Genomic DNA, 25,846 nt, shown 5'->3' on the forward strand with positions numbered 1-25,846 from the left:
ATAAACTAACACTCCTTAAGTGGTTTCGGATAAGTCCATTTGGCTTCAAGAATCTGAAACTATGTCAAATGAAAACAATTTAATCTCCTTACTATTCAAAACATCACAAAAAAGTAACATTTGATGAAATAAACACTTAATCAACATTGATTAAATTGACCTTGAAATCTATATTTGGTGATGAGAGCTAAGGCATAAATTTTATAAAGATTTAACATTCTACTAAACTATCATTCATAGGTATCAAAATACCTTAAAAACAACTTATTACAAAATATAAAAATTAGCATTACTAAAAAAAACACCTTCATCTTCTTTCCTTGTTCTCACGTGGCCTTTTTCCCCTTAAGAAACCAATAAATAAGAATACCATCAAGGCATTTTTCACACCTTTTCTATTTGAATATGTTAGATATTAAATATATTATTATAAATAAAATATTTAAAATTCAACTTAATGTATTTATAATATAGATGTGTATTTAAAAATAATAATAAAACATACGAATCTAAAATAAAATAGTTAAAATTGTGAGTAAAAATAATTAAATAATTAATATATCATATTAACAATATTAAATACATTATAATTGTTTTTTCATAATATTGTCATTTTTCTTAAGTTGATATCAAATTGACTTGTAGCACCAACTCAATAAACGATATTATCAATATGAACAAACAATAGGGTGAAATAATTTGTATAATAAAATTTTGGTTGAAACAGCAAAGAGAAGATTTTATAGATGTTACTAGCATTAGTTCAAATTTCACCGTATCTAAATTTTTTTCTATTTTTATTAAAAAGATAAAAACACCCTTGTAATAACGTAACTTATTAACATAATAACAAATTAAGCTCTTAAAGTTTATATCTTTTATCAATTTGGTCATTATTCTTTTGTTGACCTAAAATTGGACTTTAACCTCTTAAAAAGTATCAAATTTTAAATCAACATTTCAAAAACAACTGAGTTACTAAAACGTTAAATTTTGAAATATAACAACTCGAACGATAATCTATTTATATTTCATGATAACTTTTTTTTTAATGTTTATGAGTTTTTTATATATATATGTTGAATCTTTTTATAATTTTTAGATTATTTGTTAATATGATATATAACAACCATATGAGTTGTTATAATTAATATTTTCGCAAAAAAGAAATTGATTTAACTCACCCTTAGCTAAATAAAGTAAGAGGTAAATTGACAAATATATATATATATATGTATATGGATATTAAAATCTAAGTTGCCTAATTTTAAATAGAGTAAAAAGGCAAGTCAAAAAGGAAACAAAACCATCTGGCGTGGAGATGGAGGTGGAAGTGGAAGTGGAAGTGGTAGCAGAAACATTTTATTTTACTTCAGATCTCAGCTGAAGCCCTTTTCCTTTCCCTTAAACATCATTTTTTTTATTTTTTTATTTATTTCTCATCCTATTACATGGCTTCCATCCGTCGGACTCTCTCACCGGCATTTCACGGCCGTTCCACCCAGAACGGCGCTGCTGTGTTCTCCTCTTCTCCCTCTAATAAGCTTTTACATAAACATTTCCCCTCTTCTACTTCCTCAACGCTCCTCAATTTAGTTTACCGCCGAGGGTGGCGCCGGTCTTTTCGCCGCTGTCTCTTCTTTTTTCTAATAGGGTTGCTTTTTGGAATTACTCCGTTTGGACAAATGGATGCCGATATCCGACCCAAGGATTTCTCTTCTCCCGACCTCAGACCGCCACATGTCCACCTCCAATCCGACGATCCCATTGTTTCTTATGTTGCATTGGGCGTTAATACGCAATTGGAACAACACAATGAAGTTACGGATTCAATCGAGCCGTTAAAGCAGTTAATCGTCGTTACGCCCACTTACAATCGGGGATTCCAAGTCTATTTCTTGAACAGGTTAGGCCAAGTTCTGCGGTTAGTGAAGCCGCCGTTGGTTTGGATAGTGGTGGAGGAGAAAACGGTGTCATTAGAGACGGCCCGGATTTTGAGGAAAACAGGGGTTATGTATCGGCACGTTGTGTCCACGCGCAATTCTAGTGACGTGAAGGACCGAGGGGTTCATCAAAGAAACGCCGCTTTGGAACATATCGAACGGCACAAGCTTGATGGGATCGTGTTTTTCGCCGACGACGACAACGTCTACACCCCGGAATTGTTTGAGAGTTTGAGAACTATTAGGTAATTTTATTTTATTATATTTTTAAGATAACAAAATTGGGCAATGAATGAATACTGTTGAATTGTTTTGAGTTAGAGATTTTGGTGATTGGCTATCTGAAATTTATTTGTCATTACCTAATAATAGCATTTCCATTTTTGGAGTAAATCATCTTGATTGCAACCAAGCCCGTGGTGTGAAGAATTCCCGTTGAAACAAGTCCAGATCGGATCTCTGTACCCCCTCCCCGCATTAAAAAAATTTCATCCTTTTTAGCTCTTAACCACTCGAGTTTCATTTTCATATAACATTCAGCCTGGCTATCCTTCCTTTAGTATCTGTTTTGTTGTAATCGTCTTGAGATTTTTTAATGAGGAATTAACTTAAAATCGTTTATCTGCTGATTAAAACTTTTCCCCTTTTGTCAAGAAGGTTAATGAATATCTCAATAACTATTGTAGTTAATTCTTAGCTTGGAATGATATGACCATTGAATTCCGAGTTTGTCTTGTTCATAAGTATGTTAGAATGGAGACGGCTATCCCAATGGTGTAACTGTGCACTGATTACAATGAAATGCTTCTTCTTTTCCCAATCATGCTATCATACACAAATTCATAACATGTATCCTATTGTGTTGTAGCCGATTTGGAACTTGGCCTGTTGCGATGCTTGAACAAAACAAAAACAAGGCAATTGTGGAAGGTCCAGTATGCAATGCGAGTCGAGTAATTGGATGGCACACAAATGAGAAAAGCAAAAGACTTCGTAGGTTTCATGTTGATATGTCGGGATTTGCTTTTAACAGCACCATCTTGTGGGACCCAAAGCGATGGGGACGCCCCTTCTCAAACCCAATTCGGCAATTGGACACAGTGAAGGAGGGTTTCCAAGTATAAATCATACTGTGTTGCTTTTTGTACAATTTCATTGAAGCTGATGTGTATTTTCTCTAGAAATGCCACGGCTTGATTCTTAGCTTCTCTCTCGGTTTCTTCTATGCAGGAAACGACATTCATCGAGCAAGTAGTGGAAGATGAAAGTCAAATGGAAGGTCTACCACCTGGTTGTTCAAAGGTTATGAACTGGCATCTCCATTTAGATATAGGCAATGTTGTTTATCCCAAAGGCTGGCTACTTGAGAAGAACCTAGAGGTTACCTTACCTATTAAGTGATGAAAGCTCAGCTCCATAAGGTTTTAATGCTAAGGAGGGGATACATGGGTAAGAGATTCAAATTCTGAATTTCCCTTTCAGTATTTTTGACTTGTTATAGGAAATATTGGCATGGTCGTGAACTAGGGAAAACAGAACACACATGATGATATATGAATGAGATGGCAAACAGTTGGAGAGAATGGGTGTGATTTAAGTACAGATATCTAAATAATCTATATTGTGCTGACTGAGTCTTAGCTCGGTTGACATTGGCATTATTGTTAGAGTAGGAGCACGTGGGTTCAAGTATGCTGGAGTGTGTTTATCCTCTTATTAATAGTAAGAGTAGTTTATGGGTAGTTCTAGGCATTATATATAAAAATATATATATTTTTGAGCTGAAAAGTTTCTGATTGGATCTATTTCACAGTTGTACTGGTGATTTGCGCTGCTCAACTTTTCGGACCAATTGGCTACAATCATTACCATATGCAGCGTAGTGCCACACAGTTATGACAAGAAAACAAAAAGATTTATGGTTTTTCTTTGTTCATAGAATTTTGTAACATGAAATATTCTCACAGAACAAGAAGTTTGTTGAGTTCCAGGGTTCTGGCATTTTTTTTTGGGGGGGGGGGATTTAATTTGTTAAATTTTAGGAGCACTCAGACACTCCCCCCTCCCCCTTTTCTAACTACTGCACAAAATTGGCGGTGGATTTGTTTGTGGATCCATAGTGTTATTATACACTGTATGTAACCGTTTATCAAAAGTGATTACGATTTATTACTGATCCCAGCATTTTTCTTTTACCTCATTCTTGTGGTAAGTTCATCTTCTTTTGTTGTTTTCTACCATCCCAAACAACAAGACGTGAAATTTTAAACAGGTTTTGTACGTTGACATTTTATTAGCTCCGATCAATCTGGCACCTAATACAATTGAATTTTTAATCTTTTGTAATAATAAATGATATTTTATTATATTAACCTTATAATAATATAATAAGCACGTACTCATTTAAAATATTCTCAATCTTTCCTCCTCCTTTTTGTTGGAAAAGAGAAAATTACAAGAAATAAAAAATGTCAAGTAGCCTAACTCCCCAAACAGGGGTTTTCCAAACATTCACAGTTTTCCAAACATTCGCAGTCCTTGCCTTCTCGAGTGAGTTAACTTGGCAACACTATCAGCTTCCTGATTCTTTTCTTTGGGTATGTAATAAATATTCTAGTGTGAAGTCTGAGACAATAATCGAAGAATCCTCTTAATCAGAGCTATATTGAAACCTTTTGTAGAACTCTCCTGAATGGCCATCACCACTATAATGTTATCGGAATGAATCATGATATTATCCAAATCACGATCAATGAATAGATTCAGACCATTCAATATGGCCCACGGTTCAACTTCAAACACTGAGCAACTTCCCAAAAACCTATTATAACCAATAATTCGCTCCCCATTTCAGTTTCTCACAACACCTCTTATTGTTACAGATTTATCCTCAAACCTAATAGAATAATTTGTATTTAAAGAAACCCAACCTTCAGGCAATTGTAGCATGATTTCATAATCTTCCCCATATTCAATCGACTCTGATCGATCCTCAAAACATGCTTGGCTCAACTATACGAGGCTTTGGTAATATCAAAACTGCTTTATGGTACACACTAAAAAATAATAAGGTTACGATTCTTTCAAATACGCCAAATGATTGTCCCAAAAAAACATTCCCAGCTAACCTCCTCGAAGCAAATATCATATTGATTAAGCAAATTGGAAGCAATCCATTCCTGGGTGTTACTAGAATAGAACCTAATAAGCCGATCAGTGGGGATTGAAAGATTCCAAATATCTCTCACTGTCGGACAATCTCTTAAAAACACGTAACACATCTTCGGAGATATGGCCACAAACCAAACTCTGCCCCAAAACCCGACGAACTATTTCTTCATTAGTGAGAAGCCTCTGCTTAAGAATAAGCCAAATAAAAAATCGTACTTTTTGTGGGCCTTTGAAATTCTAAGGGATCTTCCAAATATCTTCCTTCAGTTTCTAAGAACCCGCCTTAATTATTCCATAAGCGGTTTTAATAGAAAAAGAATCCGTCATCGAGCCTCCCCAAATTATATAATCTTCCGTATGACTGTCTCAAGAACCTAAAGCCGAAATAATTCAAGGTTCCAATTACCATCCATTGAAACCATATCACTAAGCAAGTAATCCAAATCAAGACTAGAATGACCGGGAATCAAATTAACAAGAGACCCTACATTAAGAATCCATGGATCTTGCCAACACCTAATCTTTCGCTCGGCCAAACCTTGGTAAGGGATCCCCACAATAAGGAACTTCTACTACAGGATAAATTTTCTGATATTCCATTAGTTACCCCATACTTTGCCCGTAAAACCTGTACCCAAAGAGCTCTAGAATCAGTGCATTAATCAATTAGTCTGCTACCCTCTTCAGGTCGATTAAAAGGCGCAGAAATAGCTAGAACTGAATGCGGAAAGTATGGAAAAACATCTCGTAATGTATTTAACCAGAAAATCGATTATGCTCCTGCGGAAGTATCTATTCTATATTAATAATAAACCGATCATTGATTAATGGGACAAAACTCCAGGCGAATCGCTGGTGGTGATTGAATAGGTTTCATATAATGCATGAAGGGGAAATTTTATGTAGTACTTTGTAAAATATACGTAGCGAGTGAGAAATTTTATTAATTTGGAGAGATTAAGAAACGGACATTTAAAGCATTCTGAGGCTGACATTCAATTTTCATTTCCCTTTAAAGTCCACATTGAAATAGTGTGGATCCCTAGGGCAAAACAAGGGAACCCTTGTTATATATAATAATAATACACATTAAATTTACATATAACAAAAAATTTAAAGCTACTCTCAAAGGGGAAAATTGTGAAGGCAATTATGGTGGTGTTATGGTACAATCTGGAGGCAACCGACCCATCCTCTTCATTGCTCACCCCTTCTTCATTTTCTTATTTTACCACCACCTTCTCATACTCGATTGACATGCAACCTTCATTCTTTCGATCCTCCCTCAACTGTACCAAATCCCTTGCATGGTGACACTCTTGGCATCCACCTGCTGCTCAATTTCTACAAGCGTTACAGCCGTCTTTGAATTCTTATGTTGATGTTGCCCCCTGAACTGAAGAAGTGTCCGAAGAATGCAAGTTTGACATATGTGGTTGCTGCTGCTGCATATGCGACTCATTTGCAAGACCGAGAACCGCAAGCGTTGCTCTGCCAAGATGTATTTATTAGCACTTATAAATCACCACAGCAAACAAGCATAAAAAGGCATATGGACTTGAACCATGCTAAACAAAAGAGACTTCAATAAAAGCCCCAAACTTTGAACTGATTGCAAATTTGTTTTAAAATTGACCCTAGCATTTTGTTCAAGACGTTGCGTTAACAGTAATTGAACTAAAGATCTTGAATCAAAAAGAATAGCAGCCAATATTTTCTTTTCTTCTTTTTCCATCAGCACGGGGAAGGTTCTCGATTAGAATACAGAGAACTATACCTAGGCAGTGAACCTTTTATAGTTGGCTGGCTTGCATAAGCAGCAAGGGAACTTCTGAGACTACCATATTTATTCAGTGTACTTTCAAGCTGTGGCGGAGGCAACTGCAATCACAAAAAACGAAAAGGTGTAAATCCAAACATTATTACCAAAAAGCCACAAGTTCTTTCATATGCACTAGAGAGAAGGGGAGTTCATCTGAAGTACATTCTATTTTTACCTGTAATAAAACAGGAAAGGAATGAGGTTGTGTCTGAACCACACACTTCAAGAATCCAACCCACAATTTCGGCATTCTCCAGATCTACACTCAACAAACAGAAATAGCAATATCAGTTTTCCGCCTGGCATGCCAATTAAAAACTGAGGTTAACCAGTTCGTCCAAAAGGGTACATGGGCAAGTTCTTCATTAGATAGGTTCGAGTCACTGACCTGTTTACTCACAAGTTTGGATAGGATTTCCATGACAAAATCAACCTGGATACAACAGAAAATACAGCTAAGAAAATCATTGGATCGATCTTTGTGTTATTCTGTGATTTAATTCATGCCCATAGCCAAATCCAAGCACATATTAACATTTGCCAATGGTTGGTGATGTAAAAAAGAACTCTTATAACAAACCCTTAAATCTTAACACATAGGAATAAGAAATGAAAGATATGCTAACTAAATCAACATCAATAACTTGATCATGCAGTCATTCTCAGTTTGAGAGTTGTGGAATCAGCCAGAAGTTTGTTTCAAATGATAAGATAAACAAATGACAACAACATTACAATGTGGTTTTTGGTCAGACCCAGAAGGTCAAACTTGCAAAAACATCGAAAAACAAATTGAATAAAATTAAAACTTACCAGGGTAGGAAAAGCATCAATTGCCTGAATAACTGTTCTCATGAAAAGTAACGGAAGAGGGATCTGATCAACCTGAATTGATAAGGAAAACGTTACTATGGGTATAAAAGAACAGCATTAACCCGAGATAAAATAGTGCTTAACATACCATCTGATTCAAGGCCTTTGCTAAGACCTGCTGTGTGAAAACCGTGCGCTGCTCAAAACAAGCTGAGCAAGCATCTGTTATCTGGATAAATTTTATAAAGCACAAAGAAATATCAGCTACAGGAACAACATAGAAGAAAGTATGACCATCTATGAACTTCTCAAAACGAACATTGCTTTACAGAATGTAAACGTCCAAAATATTCTTAGCAAAAAGAAAAAGGTAGTTCAAAGTGCGGCTACATCCTATCTGGTTAAGTATTAAATTAATCTATCTGGTTAAGTATTAAATTAATCTCCTTGTGAAAACATGGAGTATACTATAACATCAATATAGCTGGTAAAACATGATGGAATAAGTTTCTTTGATCAACAAAACCATAAGATTCAGTTATACAAACACCTCACCTTTTTCAGTGGAGGACCACCTTTATCAGGAGCGATGTCATGGATGGCTACCAACACTTCGGCAGGAGTCAAGGCAGGACCAGTGTGAGCTGAACCCTGTAAGAACCAAGAATCAAAGAAAAAAATTTTTGAATTGAAATGTCTATCTAAGAATCAACATTTTAACTCTCAAGAAAATTAGGCTACTTTTACTAGCTCTTTTGCTTTCATTAGAACAAGAAATAAATTTCACATGTACCTGCAATATGTGAGCAAGCGCAAGCTGGAACTTTTCCAGTGGAAGGTCAACAAGCCGAGGGAAAATAGGTAACACCTGAAAATAGTTGACAGTTATACCCAAACATGATTAATGCCACATTTTCAACTTTATGTTATTTAGCTGAGCATATGAAATCAAATCAACACCACTAATAATTCACCGTAACTTTTTTTTTTTAATGCAATGAAAGCACATAGTCATGCTAAGTTATTGAACAAAAAAGAAATTCAGAACAAACCTCGTTCTTGGAAAGTGAAGATAACATTGGAATAAGGATGGTAGCATCCTGCAAGTAAAAAGTCACAATGGTTCATGAGACAAGAAACATAATCATAGGAAGGAATGTAAGAGGCGGAAACCATAGCATTGAATATTGAAAAAGAAACCTTCAGCTTAGTCTCATATAAATGCTTCACAGTGGCAACTAAATCAGGAGAAGGAGTTGTCTCTTGGGTCAGTATTTGCAGCACCTTGACAGAAAACAGAACCACTATCAGTGCCATTCAAGAATAAACAGAAGAAATGAATTCCAGTTCTGAAACATATTTTCAAAATGGAAATGGAAATAGAGCATACCAGTGTCAAAAGATTTTCACTTCCTGGGGGTGGGTCGGATATTATTTGAAGCAACTGAGAATCAGACTGACCTAAGGCTCTTATTACAATAGGTATATGGCGATGAAAAGCCTGCATCCACGACAAATAAATTGTACAAATGAAGGTACTGTTGAAATATGTATATATTTTAAATTTATTTAGGTAGATAAATCTTATTTAGGAAGATAAATTTTATTCATATTCTAGAAATATTTTTATTTTATCTTTTAGTAGTTTATTAGAATAAGGGGTCCCTTATGTTTTAGTAGTTTATTAGAATAAGAGAACTATTTTCCCAATTAGGATTGGGACTGTTTTCTCTATTTAAGTTCAGTTCTTTAGTTAATAATAACAGAACAGTTTTATTAGAAACTCTTTTGGAAACTTTCATGGTATCTGAGCTAGGTTAAATCTCTAGTAACATCATGGTTAAACCTTGGTGCGATCACTGCAAAAAATATTGGCACACTCGAGAAACGTGTTGGAAGCTCCATGAGAAACCGACAAAGGGAAGAAAAAAGAGTGGCAATGGTCATGGTTCACAATCAGGGGATAGCAGAGCTTTCCAAACAATTAATGGAAATTATGGGGGCCAAAGTTCTCTGGAAGGGTCTCCATTCACTAAGGAACAATTAGAGCATCTACACAAGTTTTTTCAATCACCACAATTTTGAATGAATTCTTCTATTCCTAACTCATCCAATAATCCTTCTTCCTCTTTTGCCCAATCAGGTATTGATTTTTCTGTTTTTCTCAGTGTCAAGCCTTGTAAAACAAACACGTGGATCGTTGATTCTGGAGCTAGTGATCACATGACTAGTAGTCATTTTCTTTTTTCAACTTACACACCTTGCGCAAGAAACAAAAAGATCAAAGTAGCAGATGGGTCCTTCTCGGCAATAACCGAGAAAGGCACTGTTAAAATTGTCTTCCTTGGTTTTACATGATGTTTTACATGTGCCAAATCTAGCTTGTAATCTCATATCGATCAGTAAATTATCCCAGTTCTCAAATTGTCATGTTATATTTGACTCCTCTATGTGTAAGTTTCAGGACATGGTCTCGGGGAGGATGATTGGCAATGCTAAAGAATTTGGTGGAATTTACTTTCTTGAAGACGACCATCTAAGTCAACCAACAACTACTTTATGTTTAAATTCTGTATCTGATTTTGATAAAGTTATGATTTGGCATTATAGGCTTGGACATCCTAATTTTTACTATTTAAGATATTTGTTACCTAATCTATTTAAAAATAAAAGTCCTTCATATCATTGTGATTTTTTTGAATTAGCTAAACATCATCAGTCATTCTTTTCACCTCAAAAATATAAAGCCTCCAAACCTTTTTCGTTAATTCATAGTGATGTTTGGAGACCTTCAACAGTCTCAACTTTTTCAGGAAAACATTGGTTTGTCACATTTATTGATGATCATATTCGAATTTGTTGGGTGTTTTTATTAAAAGATAAGTCTGAAATTAAAAATGTGTTTCAGTCTTTTTATCCTATGGTGGAAACACAATTTGGTGTGTAAATAGAAGTATTACGAACTGACAATGGTGGGGAATTTTTTAGCGACCAACTAGGTGTTTTCTTAACCAAACATGGAATAGTCCAGCAAAATTCTTGTACAAATACACCACAACAAAATAGGATTGCAGAAGGAAAAAACCGACATCTTTTGGAAGTAACTAGAGCCTTGACGTTCACTAGTCAGGTACCACATTATCTTTGGGGCAAAGCCTTGTTAACAGCTACATATCTTATTAATAGAATGCCCAGTAAAATTCTAAACTATAGAACTCCTTTTCTTCTCTTTAAAGATAACTTTCCTAAATCTAAATTGATCACAGATTTATCCCTCTGAGTCTTTAGGTGTAGTGTTTTTGTTCATCTTCACAACCAAGGTAAACTAGATCCTAGAGCAAAAAAATGTGTCTTTGTTGGCTATTGTTCTAATAAAAAGGGTTACAAATGTTATGATCCAATTGATAGGAAGATTATTGTTACCATGGATGTCACATTTGTTGAAACACAATCTTATTTTGATTCTAATCTTCAGGGAGGAATTATACTAAAGAAGATTCTATAATTGGTCAAGAAAAAACTAGGAATATACAACATAGGGATTCTAATAATGGGAAAGTGATTTTATGATTAACACAAAAATTAATGATGTTAATGTTAATAAAAAGGAGTATGAAGGTGTAGAGTCTGATCATGAGAATAAAGAACAAACAAAGGAGTTAATTGTTTACTCAAGAAGAAATCGAAATCAAGAAAGTGAAATCCACCAGATTCATCACCAAGAATCCGACCCGCAAGATCCTGTCAAAAGTCCAGGTAAAGCTTATAATCCAGCCAATGAATTTTTTGATTTAGATATTCCAATTGCCAAAAGAGAAGATGTTAGAAATATCGTCAAATATCCCATGTCTAACTTTGTATCCTATAAAGCCCTGTCTTCGACATTCTCAACCTTTGTTTCGTGTCTCAATACTGTAAAAATACCCAAAAATGTGAAAGATGCTTTACAGGTTCCTGAGTAGAAGGAGGCTATTTTAGAGGAGATGCGCGCTTTTGAAAAAACAGGTACATGGGAAACAATGGAATTACCTATAGGAAAAAAAACAGTGGGCTGTAAATGGGTGTTCACAACCAAATTCAAATCAAATGGATTTTTAGATAGATACAAAGCCCGGTTGGTGGCTAAAGGATACACTCAAACATACGGGATAGATTATCTTGAAACATTTGCTCCAGTAGCCAAACTAAATTCCGTTAAGAGTTCTTTTATCAATTGCTGTTAATCTTGATTGGTCTTTACAGCAACTAGATGTGAAGAACGCTTTCCTAAATGGGAAACTTGAAGAAGAAGTTTAAATGGATCCTCCTCCAGGTTTTGAAGAAAAATTTGGAACTTTAGTATGTAAACTCAAGAAATCTTTGTATGGTCTCAAGCAGTCTCCTCGAGCTTGGTTTGAACAGTTCACAGAAGTTGTTAAAAAATAAGGTTACTCACGAGGGCAAACTGATCACACAATGTTCTATCGACATACACAAAAGGATAGAATAGCAGTTATTGTAGTTTATGTCGATGATATCATTCTTACAGGAGATGATGTAGATGAAATAAGGCGTCTCAAGGAGCATCGAGTATTAGAATTTGAGATCAAAGACCTGGGTCCTTTGAAATACTTTCTTGGAATGGAAGTTGCTCGATCAAATAAGGGTCTTGTGGTCTCTCAGAGAAAATATGTGATTGATCTTTTAAAAGAGGCTGGGATGAGTGGTTGCCGCCCAGTTGACACACCAATTGATCTAAATGTAAAATTCGGAAATAAAGAAGGTCGATTAGTTGATAAAGCGCAGTACCAAATATTAGTTGGTAAGTTAATTTACTTATCACATACAAGGCCAGACATAGCTTTTGCAGTGAGCTTAGTGAGTCAATTTATGCACTCTCCAATGGAGGAACATGAAGAAGCAGTGTTTCGAATTCTAAGATACTTGAAGAGTTCACCTGGAAAGGGCTTATTCTTCAAGAAATCCGAACAAAGAGGAATTGAAGCTTATACAGATGCAGATTGGGCAGGCTCAATAACAGATAGAAGATCTACATCAGGATAGTGTACATTTGTTTAGGGAAACCTTGTAATTTGGCGAAGCAAAAAACAAAGTGTTGTATCAAGAAGTAATGCAGAGGCTGAGTTTAGATCAATGGCTCAAGGCATTTGTGAAATGATGTAGTTAAAAACAATTATGAAAGAGCTAAGAAAATCAATAACTTCACCAATGAAGTTGTACTGTGATAGCAAAGCTGCCATTAGTATTGCTCACAACCCAGTCTAACATGACAGAACTAAACATGTTGAGATTGATAGCACTTTATCAAGGAAAAAATTGAAGAAGGCCAAGAGTGCATGCCGTTTGTTCCTTCAAAACAACAGATTGCAGACATACTCACCAAAGGACTCTCTAAGACAAGCTTTGATTTTCTTGTAAGCAAGTTGGGCATGATTGATATGCACCAACTTGAGGGAGGGTGTTGAAATATGTATATATTTTAAATTTATTTAGGTAGATAAATCTTATTTAGGAAGATAAATTTTATTCATATTCTAGGAATATTTTTATTTTATTTTTAGTAGTTTATTAGAATAAGGGAACTATTTTCCCAATTAGGATTAGGATTGTTTTCTCTATTTAAGTTCAGTTCTTTAGTTAATAATAACAGAACAGTTTTATTAAAAGCTCTCTTGGAAACTTTCAGGTACTACTAACAGATACACTTATGATTATATAAAGTAACAACAATTGTGGAAATGGAAGTTCAATTATCTAAGTTCCCAAGTCAAGAAAGGATCCTATATCCATGAAGGTTTAAAAAGAGAAAGTGGCCAATCTAGACAGCATCTGGCAGAATCTCTCAAGTTTTCTTATGTAACTGCATATATGGATTAACAAGTATCTATGGTTTGCACTTCCAATGCAGAAGCAGTTGCAGATTCTCACAAATTTCCATAGTTACGCACTTGAAAAAAAGAGAATTCCATACTGCAGCATGCAATTTTACTCAGTTGGGCTTATGTTTAACAAGAAGGTAAAACATGCATCAGCCAAGGGCCACAAACAAGATTGAACTTAATCATAGCTTGACCTAAATTAAACTTAGCCTTGACTCAAAACCAAAGAGCCAACCTAATCAAAACACTTAATAGATAACAGAACGATCAAAACCCGTGGTTTACTTTGAATGAGAAAAAACCACCTTTTAGCTTTATATGTTGATCTTACCTACAAAACATTAATTTTTATACTTGTATGACACATGCACGAAGATCGAATTCTAACTTTCGAATCAACCTAACTGCAGCCAGCTTTGGAAAGACCTGACATTATAAATGTCAGACAAAAGTGGCTTTAGGCATTCACAGGCTAGGTAAATTATTAAAACTAAATCACTCTAGAACTTGTGTGGTTTCCAGGAAACAAATGGTATTACTGTATTACTATCACTGGAACAGATGAAAAGTTATATATTATGCAATATTTCAGTGAAGTCACATCAACCTCCCATACACCAGAAAACAAGTTACAAGGACAAGCAGACAAGCCTAATCTGTTCCTAATAATTAAGCGATGAACAAACAGTCAGAAACAAACAAGACATACCTGCTTTACAATTTTGGCGCTCGCCCATAAATATCAAATGAGAGTTGAAGAAGACTAGGCTTCTGAAAAAAAAATGATTAGTACTCAGAAACACCACAAATACAAATAAAAAGATGGAAAGAGCAGCCAACAGAAGCAAACCTTAGTGCATAAGGCAAAAAACAGAGAAATGAGTCTTTGGGCTTCAGGAAATGACACTACTGAAGCACTATTACTTGTTGATTCTGCATTGGAGGAGTCAATTCCAGAAGTTCGGGGCTCTGAAAGTAGAGAGCCACTAGTAGATGTGTCCCCACTTCCAACCTGAAGAATGGCAACAGTCTACACTTTTTTGAATTGGGACATGCTGAAATGCAGGCTGTTAACTACTTGTACAAGAGTCTAGACTGGAAAAAGGTGATACATGCTGAAAATGGCTCAGGTTCTCAGGGCAAGGATGCAAGAGAACTCACAAAATAAAATATGACAGCAAAACAACAATACAATGAATGCAGTTTCCAAGCATATACAAATTAGGAGTGAACGTTCGATCGAATCATGTGAAAAATTTTTGAATTAGTAGAGTTGATGATTCTTATCTTCTCATCCTAACTCAATTTGAAAATTTTTGAATTGAGTCAAGTGAAACAAGATTCGAGTCGAGTTAAGTCAAATAAATTTGTTCAAGTTAAATTAAAAAAATTAAACATGCCAAATTAAAATCTTGTCCACAATATGGCTAAATTCCAAGCTAGAGCAGATAAATTTGAGACCATATAAATTTGAGAACTCTTTCAAAGCAAAATAAGAGAAAAACAAGATAATTTGGTACAACTTGATTGGTAATTTACTTATTTAAGGCCTCAAATTTACCATTTTGGAAAAAGTTTACAATTTTTATAATTTAATATTCTTATATAATTTTTTTGTTTTTTAATTTTTAATTTTTTTGGGGAAAATTTTTTTATAAATATTTTGAATCTTTTGTTCATTTTTTCGGAGAGGAATCAATTTACTCATTTTCGAAATTAATAGGGAACCAAGTAGTATTTACACCAATTTATTATTCAAGTTGTAAAATTCAACTCGACTTAAACTTGAAAAACCAAATTACTTATTCAAGTTAATTCAAAAAACTGAAGAACTCGATCCAATTAACTCAAAATTTGAAAAAAAAATCATTTTTTTCGAGTTAAATCGAGTTTTGTTCAATCCTAATACAAATAACAAACAGAACCTCAAATATATTAATCTAATTTATATACTCCATACAGGTTGTTAAATCCATATTAGGCATCAGGTAAATATTGAAGTTCGACAAACTTGGAAAAGAAAACAAACAGGGGCCTTTAGAAGATATACTAACCTCCTTGTCGCCTCTTTCATCAATAGACCCAGACTTCAAAGACTCTGCACCTGCCGTTCTCTGATCTACAGCAGACAGCAACATATTTGTTGCAAATTGCTCAATTTCCCTTGAAATGTAGCTCAGCTGATAAAGTTTGTTTGCTACCTGTGTAATATAAACACAGGAAAGTGAGAAAAGACAAGACTTTGCAACAGAAAGTCAAAACATTTAACAGTTGATAACAGACACAGGATGTTATAAAGGAGTAAGTTCACTTACCAGCCGGATAGCTTTCCCACGAATGTCATCTTGAGAATGAACAGCACACTGCCATCAGAGACAAGTAACAAAAATAAGAAACCCACAAAAGGAAAAAAAAGAATCATGCGCAAACATAACTAGAATAGGACTAAAAGCTTTCTATGATGCTTCTCCACTCGGATAAAAATTATAGCCTAGGAAACCTGAATGATATTTGTCACATAAGTATGGCTCTATCACAGGTAAACTAAACATCAACAAAAATAGGAGAGAATTATAAGACAAGAATTCAACAAATACAGATTACCGCATGTGACCAATGAACAATTCATTACTAAAATTGTCTTGGACAACTTACCTTCAATGCTATACCTAAGCAGGCTTGCCGATTATTTGGACGTCCCAAAATTAAACTCCACACCACACCTAGGCCCTGTGTCACACGCTCAGCGTCACGAACCTCTTTCCCAGCAACATCAAACACATCAGAAGAGCAGAGATCATCTAAAAGTTTCAAGGCTGAGTCAGGCAGAAACGGAACTTCACCAAGAAGCCTACTAAATGACTTGTCTGAGGCTGGAAGTGTGTCCAGCAAAGATTTGGACTGCAGCAAAACAACTAAGATAAATCCATTACTTTTAGGGGAAAATTAATTGCAAAGTTGCTTCACTTAAGTAAGAGCTTACCACTGCCAGGAGGAATTTTTCATAAAGAACAGCAGAATATGAAGAGTTGTCAAGTGAATCTGAAACTGTGAGAGAATATAGATGGTAGAGAACTTGCAATACAATGTCGTGACCCTGACCAATATAACACAACATTATAAAAGTTCTAAAAAGCAGACTCAACATGCAAAAAGCAGAAAGGTAGTACAGCTTTGGCATTGATTGAACTCCATAAGCTCATCTGACCAACACAAACATCCTAGAACTAATACATTTGAGTCAAAGCAACAATCCATGAAAGTCAACACTGAACACTGATAACATCTAGTACAGTAGGTACTGAGATCCATCAAGCAAATAGATTGGATAAGCGAGAATATTGGTTTCACACTTTCCTTCTTGATCAAATAAACAAGAAAGACAATCAAATGGAAGTAATGAAGAGTCAAAGACCAAAATTCAACCATACTGTAGAAAACAAAGATTGTGTCCCTGTCAAACATTCAACAAGACACAACCACCAGACCAGAACAGCTTAGTAGAAAGAGAACATTGTGATTCCATACTTGCACAAGGATTTGTAGGACAGTTGTAAATAGGCAGATTTTTGTTAAGTGGGTATACCACCCTAACATGTACGTTAAAAGTCACTGTAGTTTGCTTGTAGCAAACTTTCTTGCTTCTTTTGCTGTAGAAAAAAAAAATCAATCATCCAAGAAAATAAATACTGGGTCACAGACGCCAAAAAGCATAATTATAGAGTTGATCAAACAGAATGTCAATCATGTGATAAACAGAAGCACCCAGCTTAGTATGTGTGTGCCTCTCTGCATGAGAGTGAGAGAGAGAACCAACTAAGAAAACTTCAAAATGGTAGAACAAAACAAAAAGAATAGTGTCAAAAATCAAAGGCAGGAAGAAGTAACAGATCACAACTTGTGTACCTTTTGTTGTCGGTAATCCACAACAATTTGTTTTCCCAACATGACAACAATGTCATCATCAGCATCAATCTGAAAGGAAACGTAACCACATGTGATTTTGCATACGTCATCAGGCATAGGAACTTAATAAAACATAGAATTGAATACTATTAGTCTAAGGGTCTGAAATTTGTGAAATCATCCAAAATTATTCTAGAATTTATCCAAGTACGCACTTTAGTAGGTTTTCAAGAGCACAACTTGTATGAAATGGGACCATTTTGGAAAATAGACAAGTCTTAGAGTATACAAGGGTAAAAAAGAAGGATTTAGCACATTCAGAAAATGAAGAGAATATTACTTCAGGGTATCCTTGACAGTAAACTCTTGACTTTCAGTTTGGGAAAGCCATAGCTTCTTAGAAGATCTTAGATCCATGAAACTAATTTGTTTGCAAAACTAAGACATGGCCTGTCTGCCTTTGTCCCATCATAACTAGATTAAATCAAACCCATTTTATCCAGAACCATACTTTCTCAAATCTATTCATAAAATGCATAGGTAGTTTGTCCCAGAAAAAGGCAGATTTTCCCTAAACCTGCCCATTGTACAATACTCAATGCAGAGCATATTTGCAAAGCACTTCAACAGAAGTTCATTAAAAATAGGCTTAATATATCATTTGGTACCTGAGTCTGACACTTTTTTAATGTGTACCAGTGTTATTTTTTTGTACAATTTAGTACCTGTATTTGACAAAAGTTATATATTTTGGTACCCAAAGGTAATGGTGTTAACTTTTTAGTGTTTAATTCAGTTTTAGGGTTGATTTGATGAAAATTAATTGCTAATATTATTAGGTTTGAATTTTTCATGTTTTTGTTAATAGAATAAATTTAGTGTTAATTGTGAATTTGTTTAATTTTGCAAATAATTTTTCAAATACAGTCCGATGGATGTGGTTTAATTCCAGTTTTGGCGTTGGTTTGATGAAAGTTAATTGCTAATATTATTGGCTAATTATGAATTTTCATCAAATCAACTCTAAAACCCGAATTAAACACTAAAAAGTTACCAATGTTATCTACAGGTACCAAAATGTATAGCTTTTGTCAAATACAAGTACCAAATTGGAAAAAAAATAACACGAGCACCACAACAGAAAAAAGTGTCAAACTCAGGTACCAAATAATGCATTAAGCCTTAAAAATAATAGAAAATATTATATTATAAACCCGTGATCAGCCTATTAGCCTTTGAAGCAGACTGTTCTACACCACTGGCACACTATTACTAATGTTTGAATCCTTAATGCTCTAAAAAAGGTGGATGTCTCTGTTCTCAAGTAATTTTAGATGGTGATAGAAGAGGTTTAAGGCACATAACTAACAGGTGACACTTGTGACGAACTTTATGCATCCATGTAAAATTCTAAGTATGCAGTATGTATTGTAAACTTTGAACTGATAGTAAGAAGGCATTACTCTTTAATTCAATCAGCTTTGCATGATAACAAACTCCAAGATTACAAACAGTCCAACATTAAGACAGGAAAGAGAAAAAGAAGCAGGCATTCAGAGAATATAGACAAATCAGAATGTATATATATAGCATGTCACCTGACCAACAAGCCGCGCAAGTAACGCCATGCGCATTTCATTACAATCTGACCAATGAAGATGCAGGTATGACTCAGCGATCTGTTGAACTGCTGATTTTATCACACTTCTTTCCAGCTCCTCAGTTAGCTCAACATATGAAGGCGGCACAGGTAAATCCCGACCAGTCTCATCTAAAGAAGATACAGTAATAGAAGCCTGGAAATTCTGATCAGACTCTGGAAAAGATGATTCTTCAGTCTCATGTTTAATTTCAACGTCTGCCTTCATTTCAGTTGAATCTACATCAACCACATAAGGAGAAACTGCATGATTGGAGGAAGTCTTGACTTCTAGAATGTTAACAATGTCTTCCGCACCACCCACAACATCCCCTTCAGGAGCTGGTTGCTCAACACTAGTAATTGATGGACCTTCTGTTGTGTTATCATTGCTTTGAATGTTAGACATCGGGCGCAAAGAAGGGTTCTCAACAGCTGGAACTGAAAGAGGCTTACTAGAAATAGAACAATCAAAGTCGGGCATTGCAGCACCAGTGCCCTCCAGAACAGGTGAGCATGACATTCCAACAGAAACAGCAGCCCGTCGTGGATCTAGACGACGAGGATCCTGAAAAGGTTAGCGTTAACTTCCATTTGCTCAACAGGAGTTATAAAGATCCTAAATCTGGAAAAGGCTGAAACATTTTGAAAAGCAATATATGATGATAGAAAATGGAAGTTACCCTTCTTGGGTCGCGTTTAGAATCTGCAGCAAAATTGTTGACAGCAGATGTATCGGATATTAATGAACTGATTGTAGCAGCTGAAGTAAAGGGCAACTGTGGTGTTGAAACAGGTGTGTGCAAGGAATTTGTTGAAGCAGGAGGTGGCAGAACTTGGGCCCGACTATTTACATGTACAGCTTGCTGAGTTGTAGGCAATGTCCCGACCTTTGTTAATGAAGGAGGACTTTTAGGCAAGTGCCTCATATTTGTGATGACAATATCTGCCAGCAGGTCAGGATGAATTTTTGAAATAAGAATCTCAAGAGATTCAGCACCTCTTTCTCCTTCAGCAAGTAAAGCACCAATCATTGCTATCATTTGCTCAACAGGAGTTAAATTATCATCTGAAAGAGGAAAACTGGGAGATCCTCCATTGACAGAAGAAAAATCTTGCCCAGAATCATTTATTTGAGTGGGTGGCATTGAGTGGGAATTGGGTCCAGAGCGAATACGCTTTGATGCCATCTCAAAATTATGTATTGGTTCTTCATTATCCTGAGGCATAGATCTTTTCTTTGACACATCCCCTAAAACATATGCTTGGCTTGATGCTTGATCATCCTGAAAACACATTATATTTACCATGAGAAACTCATAAAAAGCTACCAAGCACTAACTTTTATCACTAGACCTTATTATTTTTGTTACCTGCTAAAAAATATATTTTAAAATAAAAATATTACCCTGACAGACTGAATTTCCCTTGAAGCCGCTCACTATTTTTCATCATCTTCTCAACCTGTCTGATGACTTGATCAGCAGCATCCCCTGCGTTCATTGCTCGTAGAGCTCTAAGCAATCTGTCCCTAGACTGGTCAGCCAAAATAATACCCAACTTGTCAGGTACAAGAGCACTGAATAGCCCCCAAAAGTCATAAATACAGGCCATACACGCTGAAGTTTCATTTCAATATTTAACAAACCAGGAGTTCTCAACAAAGCATTTGTGATACATATATCCATTAACCTTTTGGCATTTGAATAATAATTCCACCAAGATAGCAATAAGTCATTCAGAGAAAGGATAATAAAGAGGTAATTATAAATCTAAGGTATTAGAAGGCACTGATATTCAGCAGCCAACTGATTTGTATGCATATTAGATAAAAAAAATCATTTACTTCAGTAATTGGCATCTGAATTATCCAAAAATTATAATAATAATAAAGAAGTTACCTCTACAATAGCTGGATTAGTACACCTCAGGAATCCCAAAAACGCAGTTCTCAGGAGTATTGAATACTAGCTTTATGGCATTCCCTCACCATGTCAAAGTTTGGATTAAAATCGAGCAGTGCAGAAAGAACAGTGCCATAGTGGAGGGGTCTCCTTCTTGCTATGGCAGCAAGACTGTCAAACAAAAAAAGGGCTTTAGTTAAAAGAAAAAAACTAACAAAATAGCTCTAGCATTGGGAAAAGAATTTAAAATCCACACAACCAAACAACTACAAGAATGAAAAAACAATAGCTGAGACCTAAAGCTATTTCTAAACAAAATAAAGACAGGATCAATTTTTGAGACATCTTGTTAGTTGTCACAATCAATCACAAGTTCAGATCAAGGTTAGCTTTTCACACAAATCTCGAGGGTACAGTAGCACAATGGAGCAATTAAAAGATATTTCTGATTCCCTCCTCCTAAGAGCCTCACTATGATAGAACCATAACTTAGCCAAAACACCCCACCTCCTTACCTGCCCTTTCTCTATCACTGATAGAGCTTTTAAGAAGCATGTAATCAGATGAACCAAAGCCTAAAGGAAACCAGAAAAGCAATTGCATACAATAAGCACACTAGAAAACTTAAGCTACACAGTATAACTCCAGAACAAGTATGCAAAGACCTTCAAAGAAAAGAAGAGAAAAGCCCTTGGTTAACCATCCATTATTGACAGAAGTCTGTTCAATCACTAGCTACACATTCTATTTTAGTACATATTTAAGTTTTTTTTAATTTTTTGTCATCAATGAACCATTTAGCAACAAATTCTAAACTCTTAGCAGGATACCTAGGAATATAGACAGAGATAAAGCATAGAAGAGGGAAAGCAAAAGTCCGACTCTGGTGTTGTTACCGACAAAGCACAGATAGCAACATATAATACTTAGGTAACAATTACCAGATGTTAATATTATAAATAAAAAATAAAAATAAAACCACCAGTCTTCAACTACTTTTGGTTTCAAACATAAACAATCATAGAACTCGATCATATCTCATGACTCATCAAAATTAGTTCAAAATCCAAAATTCCAGGTCTCTTGAAATATTGCAGGACTCAGATACACACATGTTACAGACTACAATAAATAACATGCATAAGAATGCAATACTCATCCTCAACGTATCACTGGCAGAAAAACATGCAGCAACCTAAGTGCTTCCACACAAGACATCATTTTAATTACAAATTCCAAAAACAATGGATTCAAAAGAAATAAGCCATTCAGTTTTTTTCTCTGTACATGTAGAGAATTAAATTCAAGTTTCTCATCTAGAGATGTCAACCAATAATTCATATCGAACAAGCTCTAACTAAGCAGGCCAAGATAAAACTCCATGAATAAAGTCTGCCCAACATATGCTCAAAATAGAACATCATATATAAAGGGCGAGATAGGAGGGAGGTGCTTTTTCCTTATGTCTTCTTTACTCCTCTATATTTGTTAACGAACTGATAGAGAATGCCCACTCAAGGAGAACAAACAGAATATGAATCCAAAAAAAATGGAGCATTCCCTCTAATTTACAGGTAATTGAACCTAACATGATCCAAAAATGTTGGAAGAAAGTACTTCAAGAGCCCTAAGTGAGAATTAAGGAATCCTTAAACAACTCAACCTTAATCAGCAGTAAAAAAATACAACATGAATGTTCTTAATAACTAAGGGATTGACTTCTATACATGCTATAAGATTAGTCCAACATATTCAACAAGTTACACTAAATGTATATTCACTTTTTAATTACATGTGCAATAGTAAAATCGCTTCCCAAGAAATACTCAATGATGCCATTTAAAACATCAGTGATCAAGAACTTAGATCTTGAACTATACTTCTGATCATTTTAAGCTACATAAATATGCACCAAGTTGGTATATATATTAATAAATAAAGTAAACTAAATGATGTCAGGTCAGAAACATATACATACATAAGGTATTATGGAAAATAAAATATCATTGTTACCTAAAGTAAACCAGCAGATGACAGTAATATTTGGGAGGGGAGTAAGGGAAACAATACTCTAATAGCAACACTGATGCAAATAACTCATAAAAAGAAATTAATCTGCAATGCAACAAAAGCAGGTATCTAGTCATGCATCACAACATCGGCAAGCTGCAGCCAACCTTACATCTATTGCCCCAAGGAGTCAGATAAAAATGTATTGCCAAGAAAACAGACAATCTTATGTTTTACCCTTCCATTTATCAGAAAAGGCACCTCAATGGATGCAACCACTGAAACCCGAAAAATAATTAGCTTCTGAACCCATGCCCATGTAGACTATATGTCAATCAGCAAACACATGTTTATATCCAATCACTACACGATAGACTTCAACACATACAAGACAGCCACAGACATCTCATAAATAAGTATCTTCTGGAAACCTTATTTCAAAAGTATTACTCAAAGTTCCTCACGATTCAAATCACCTTCAAATTCTAAAACTATTTCCATATGAAAATGAAAATAAAATGCCTTCGAATTTTTAAAGTTCATGTGATCATGCCTAATGTTATAGAACAAGTACATACACGCAGGGACAGTCCACAAATTTGACAGAGATGATATTTGTTAACATTTTAAGCTTGATATTTGACTACTTATAAGCAATGACGTTTACACTAATAAAGGCTTAAAATTGCAACAAGATTTCTTTGGCCACTCCAAAGTCAGTTTATTCTTGATCATTCAGGACAGTTTAGTCCAGATCCAAAATATAAGACAATACCACCCATCTTTCTATGCTGCTAGGTATCCCAGATGTAACATTTAAGATCTTAATTCAATGAAGCTGCTATCTTGTAAGGAATGCTCCTCCATCACTATCCTTTAAGAAAACAAACAGTGAATGTATTTCTTGCATAACCACTGACCATGTATGCAAACCAGCTAAAATTCAAAAGATGGTGCATCCTGCAAACTAACTGCTGTTGGTTCTTGCAATACAAGTATTACATCCAACGAAATAATTGTATATTATTAGCAGTTGACCAATGAACAAGCTGGAAGTACACCATCTCATAAACAAAAGTTTTGAACCATTTTAAAAGCATGCTTGCAAGTAAAAGATAGGGGATTATCTTCCGCATTCCGAAAACTCTTAATTGTTGTCTTTGTTTCTGGCCAAAAAAACTTCTCTTTCAGTAAGTTTTAATAAACATAACACATTTTAGACTATATGATCAATGTTGGTGATCAAAATGATATAAGAAATGTTGCTAACTAAAAGCTCAGAGGAAACTAGGAAGTTTTGATGATAATGGTACAAATTTATAATGATGCAGTCTCCTCTGGTTTTTTTTCAAAGTGTAATTTGAAACCAAAAGAGAAGAAATTGAGTAATTGTTTGTTTAAACAAACATTTAAAATACCACTCGATGATGATAATTTAGGATCACTTGCCTCAAGAAAACCATTACACACGAAAATGCTTGCTTCATGCAGAAAAAACCAGCTGAACATAACAGTAAGTGATGCTGGTAATAATCAAAGATCAATCCAACTTTTGATAGACTACTTCAGAGCCATGCAGTACAACATATTTCAAAGAACAGGGTCAAAAGATGGCAAGTCAATTATCTGTCAGAAAAGTAATTACAAGAAAAAGGCATTTGGGCCACCATCCTAGAGCTGAAGAACCGGCAGAGAACATAGTCATAAGTCTACTTTTTACCAGAACCAACATACACAGCAATATGTAAGGAATGCAGCATCACAAAATAGGTATAAAAAAATATAGGAATCCACAAATCGAAACATGGCAGATTAGCAGGATAACCCCAGTTAAAAGAATTTCGATTATTAAATATTTATGTGCATCACTGTTGTAAATAAAATACATTTTAAGGTAGCTTGCATATTTTCAGCTGTAAAAAATACAGCAGAATCCAAATAATAATAGGATCCCTAATAATTTTACTGCATGCTTGACCAAGTTTTCAGCGCGATTGACTGATGATTTTTCCATTGCATAACCATTCCTATCATTGGCCAATGGTGCTCCATAGTACACTTAATGTGAACATTATCTAGCCTGTAACTCCCATATTGAACAAGCATGCACCAGTATCAAGCATTAACTCCTAAAAAGAGAGCTTGACAGCACGCTGCAATGTTCACAAACAAGCAGTTGAACTTGTACTAAATGTACCAAGCTTCATCAATCTCTCCCAAAGTTTTAAAGATGGTAAACAGAGGCAATTCTAACACAGTGCAGCCCAAATTATAAAATTTAATATTATTTATCAGATACGGACAATAATTGGAACGATAAGTTTGCATACAGAAAGTACCATTAGAAAACACGCACCTTCTAGCTTTGAAATTAAGAATATTCAGTTATGCAGGATATAATTCTTTTTGGAATAAAAGATAAATAAGGAAATAGATGAAGATGCAAATAAACTCCCATAAGAGGAAAAGCAAGGAATCTGATAACATTCTTGAACTGAGAATTGATACCATACTTATCAACCATAAAAAAAGGGGGGGCAGGGGGGAGAATTTTTTCATCTCCACTCAACAATTATATGTCCTATTATATGGAATAAATATAAAAAAGTGCTAGCATTATGTACAAGATTTATAACCTAACATTTTAAACTCTAGATGTCAGATTTTATAAACATAGAAACGGAAGTATCCAAAATAATGACACAAGAAAGGAGAAGAAAAAGAACCATAATTCAGAAAAAAAGGATCTAAAACGTAGA

The 25,846-nt window shown here is 34.9% G+C and overlaps 2 protein-coding genes, 1 long non-coding RNA gene and 1 other non-coding gene across 4 annotated transcripts in view; 1 reads left to right on the top strand and 3 right to left on the bottom strand.

Moving 5' to 3' along the window:
• Positions 1 to 1,250: 1,250 nt before the first annotated feature.
• On the top strand, positions 1,251 to 4,117 carry LOC107916710 (probable beta-1,4-xylosyltransferase IRX9H). Its single transcript, XM_016846061.2, has 4 exons — positions 1,251 to 2,188; positions 2,812 to 3,061; positions 3,174 to 3,392; positions 3,757 to 4,117. Exons 1-3 carry the CDS (start codon positions 1,452 to 1,454, stop codon positions 3,342 to 3,344), a joined length of 1,158 nt encoding a protein of 385 aa, XP_016701550.1. The 5' UTR covers positions 1,251 to 1,451; the 3' UTR covers positions 3,345 to 3,392; positions 3,757 to 4,117.
• Positions 4,118 to 6,103: 1,986 nt separating this feature from the next.
• The window catches only part of LOC107917930 (uncharacterized), a 49,892-nt gene continuing 30,149 nt past the window's right edge, over positions 6,104 to 25,846 (bottom strand). The window contains exons 17-27 of the transcript XR_005920539.1: positions 9,140 to 9,250; positions 8,950 to 9,033; positions 8,802 to 8,849; positions 8,543 to 8,617; positions 8,305 to 8,400; positions 7,898 to 7,978; positions 7,750 to 7,821; positions 7,325 to 7,369; positions 7,112 to 7,195; positions 6,892 to 6,995; positions 6,104 to 6,605 (exon numbers count right to left, since the gene is read on the bottom strand). This is a non-coding gene — a transcript (uncharacterized protein). The remainder of the gene's footprint in view (positions 6,606 to 6,891; positions 6,996 to 7,111; positions 7,196 to 7,324; positions 7,370 to 7,749; positions 7,822 to 7,897; positions 7,979 to 8,304; positions 8,401 to 8,542; positions 8,618 to 8,801; positions 8,850 to 8,949; positions 9,034 to 9,139; positions 9,251 to 25,846) is intronic.
• Positions 15,692 to 20,603, bottom strand: LOC121223130 (uncharacterized). Its single transcript, XM_041104212.1, has 8 exons — positions 20,582 to 20,603; positions 19,857 to 20,459; positions 19,133 to 19,741; positions 17,535 to 17,603; positions 16,612 to 16,725; positions 16,284 to 16,543; positions 15,944 to 15,991; positions 15,692 to 15,829 (listed from the first exon to the last, which is right to left on the bottom strand). Exons 2-6 carry the CDS (start codon positions 20,400 to 20,402, stop codon positions 16,439 to 16,441), a joined length of 1,443 nt encoding a protein of 480 aa, XP_040960146.1. The 5' UTR covers positions 20,403 to 20,459; positions 20,582 to 20,603; the 3' UTR covers positions 15,692 to 15,829; positions 15,944 to 15,991; positions 16,284 to 16,438.
• LOC121223146 (uncharacterized) lies at positions 20,624 to 21,369 on the bottom strand. The gene is made up of 2 exons (XR_005920563.1): positions 21,075 to 21,369; positions 20,624 to 20,709 (listed from the first exon to the last, which is right to left on the bottom strand). It is a non-coding gene; the product is annotated as an uncharacterized lncRNA (long non-coding RNA).

The sequence above is a fragment of the Gossypium hirsutum genome, chromosome A01 (genome assembly GCF_007990345.1).
Source record: "Gossypium hirsutum isolate 1008001.06 chromosome A01, Gossypium_hirsutum_v2.1, whole genome shotgun sequence".
Lineage (NCBI taxonomy): Eukaryota > Viridiplantae > Streptophyta > Magnoliopsida > Malvales > Malvaceae > Gossypium > Gossypium hirsutum.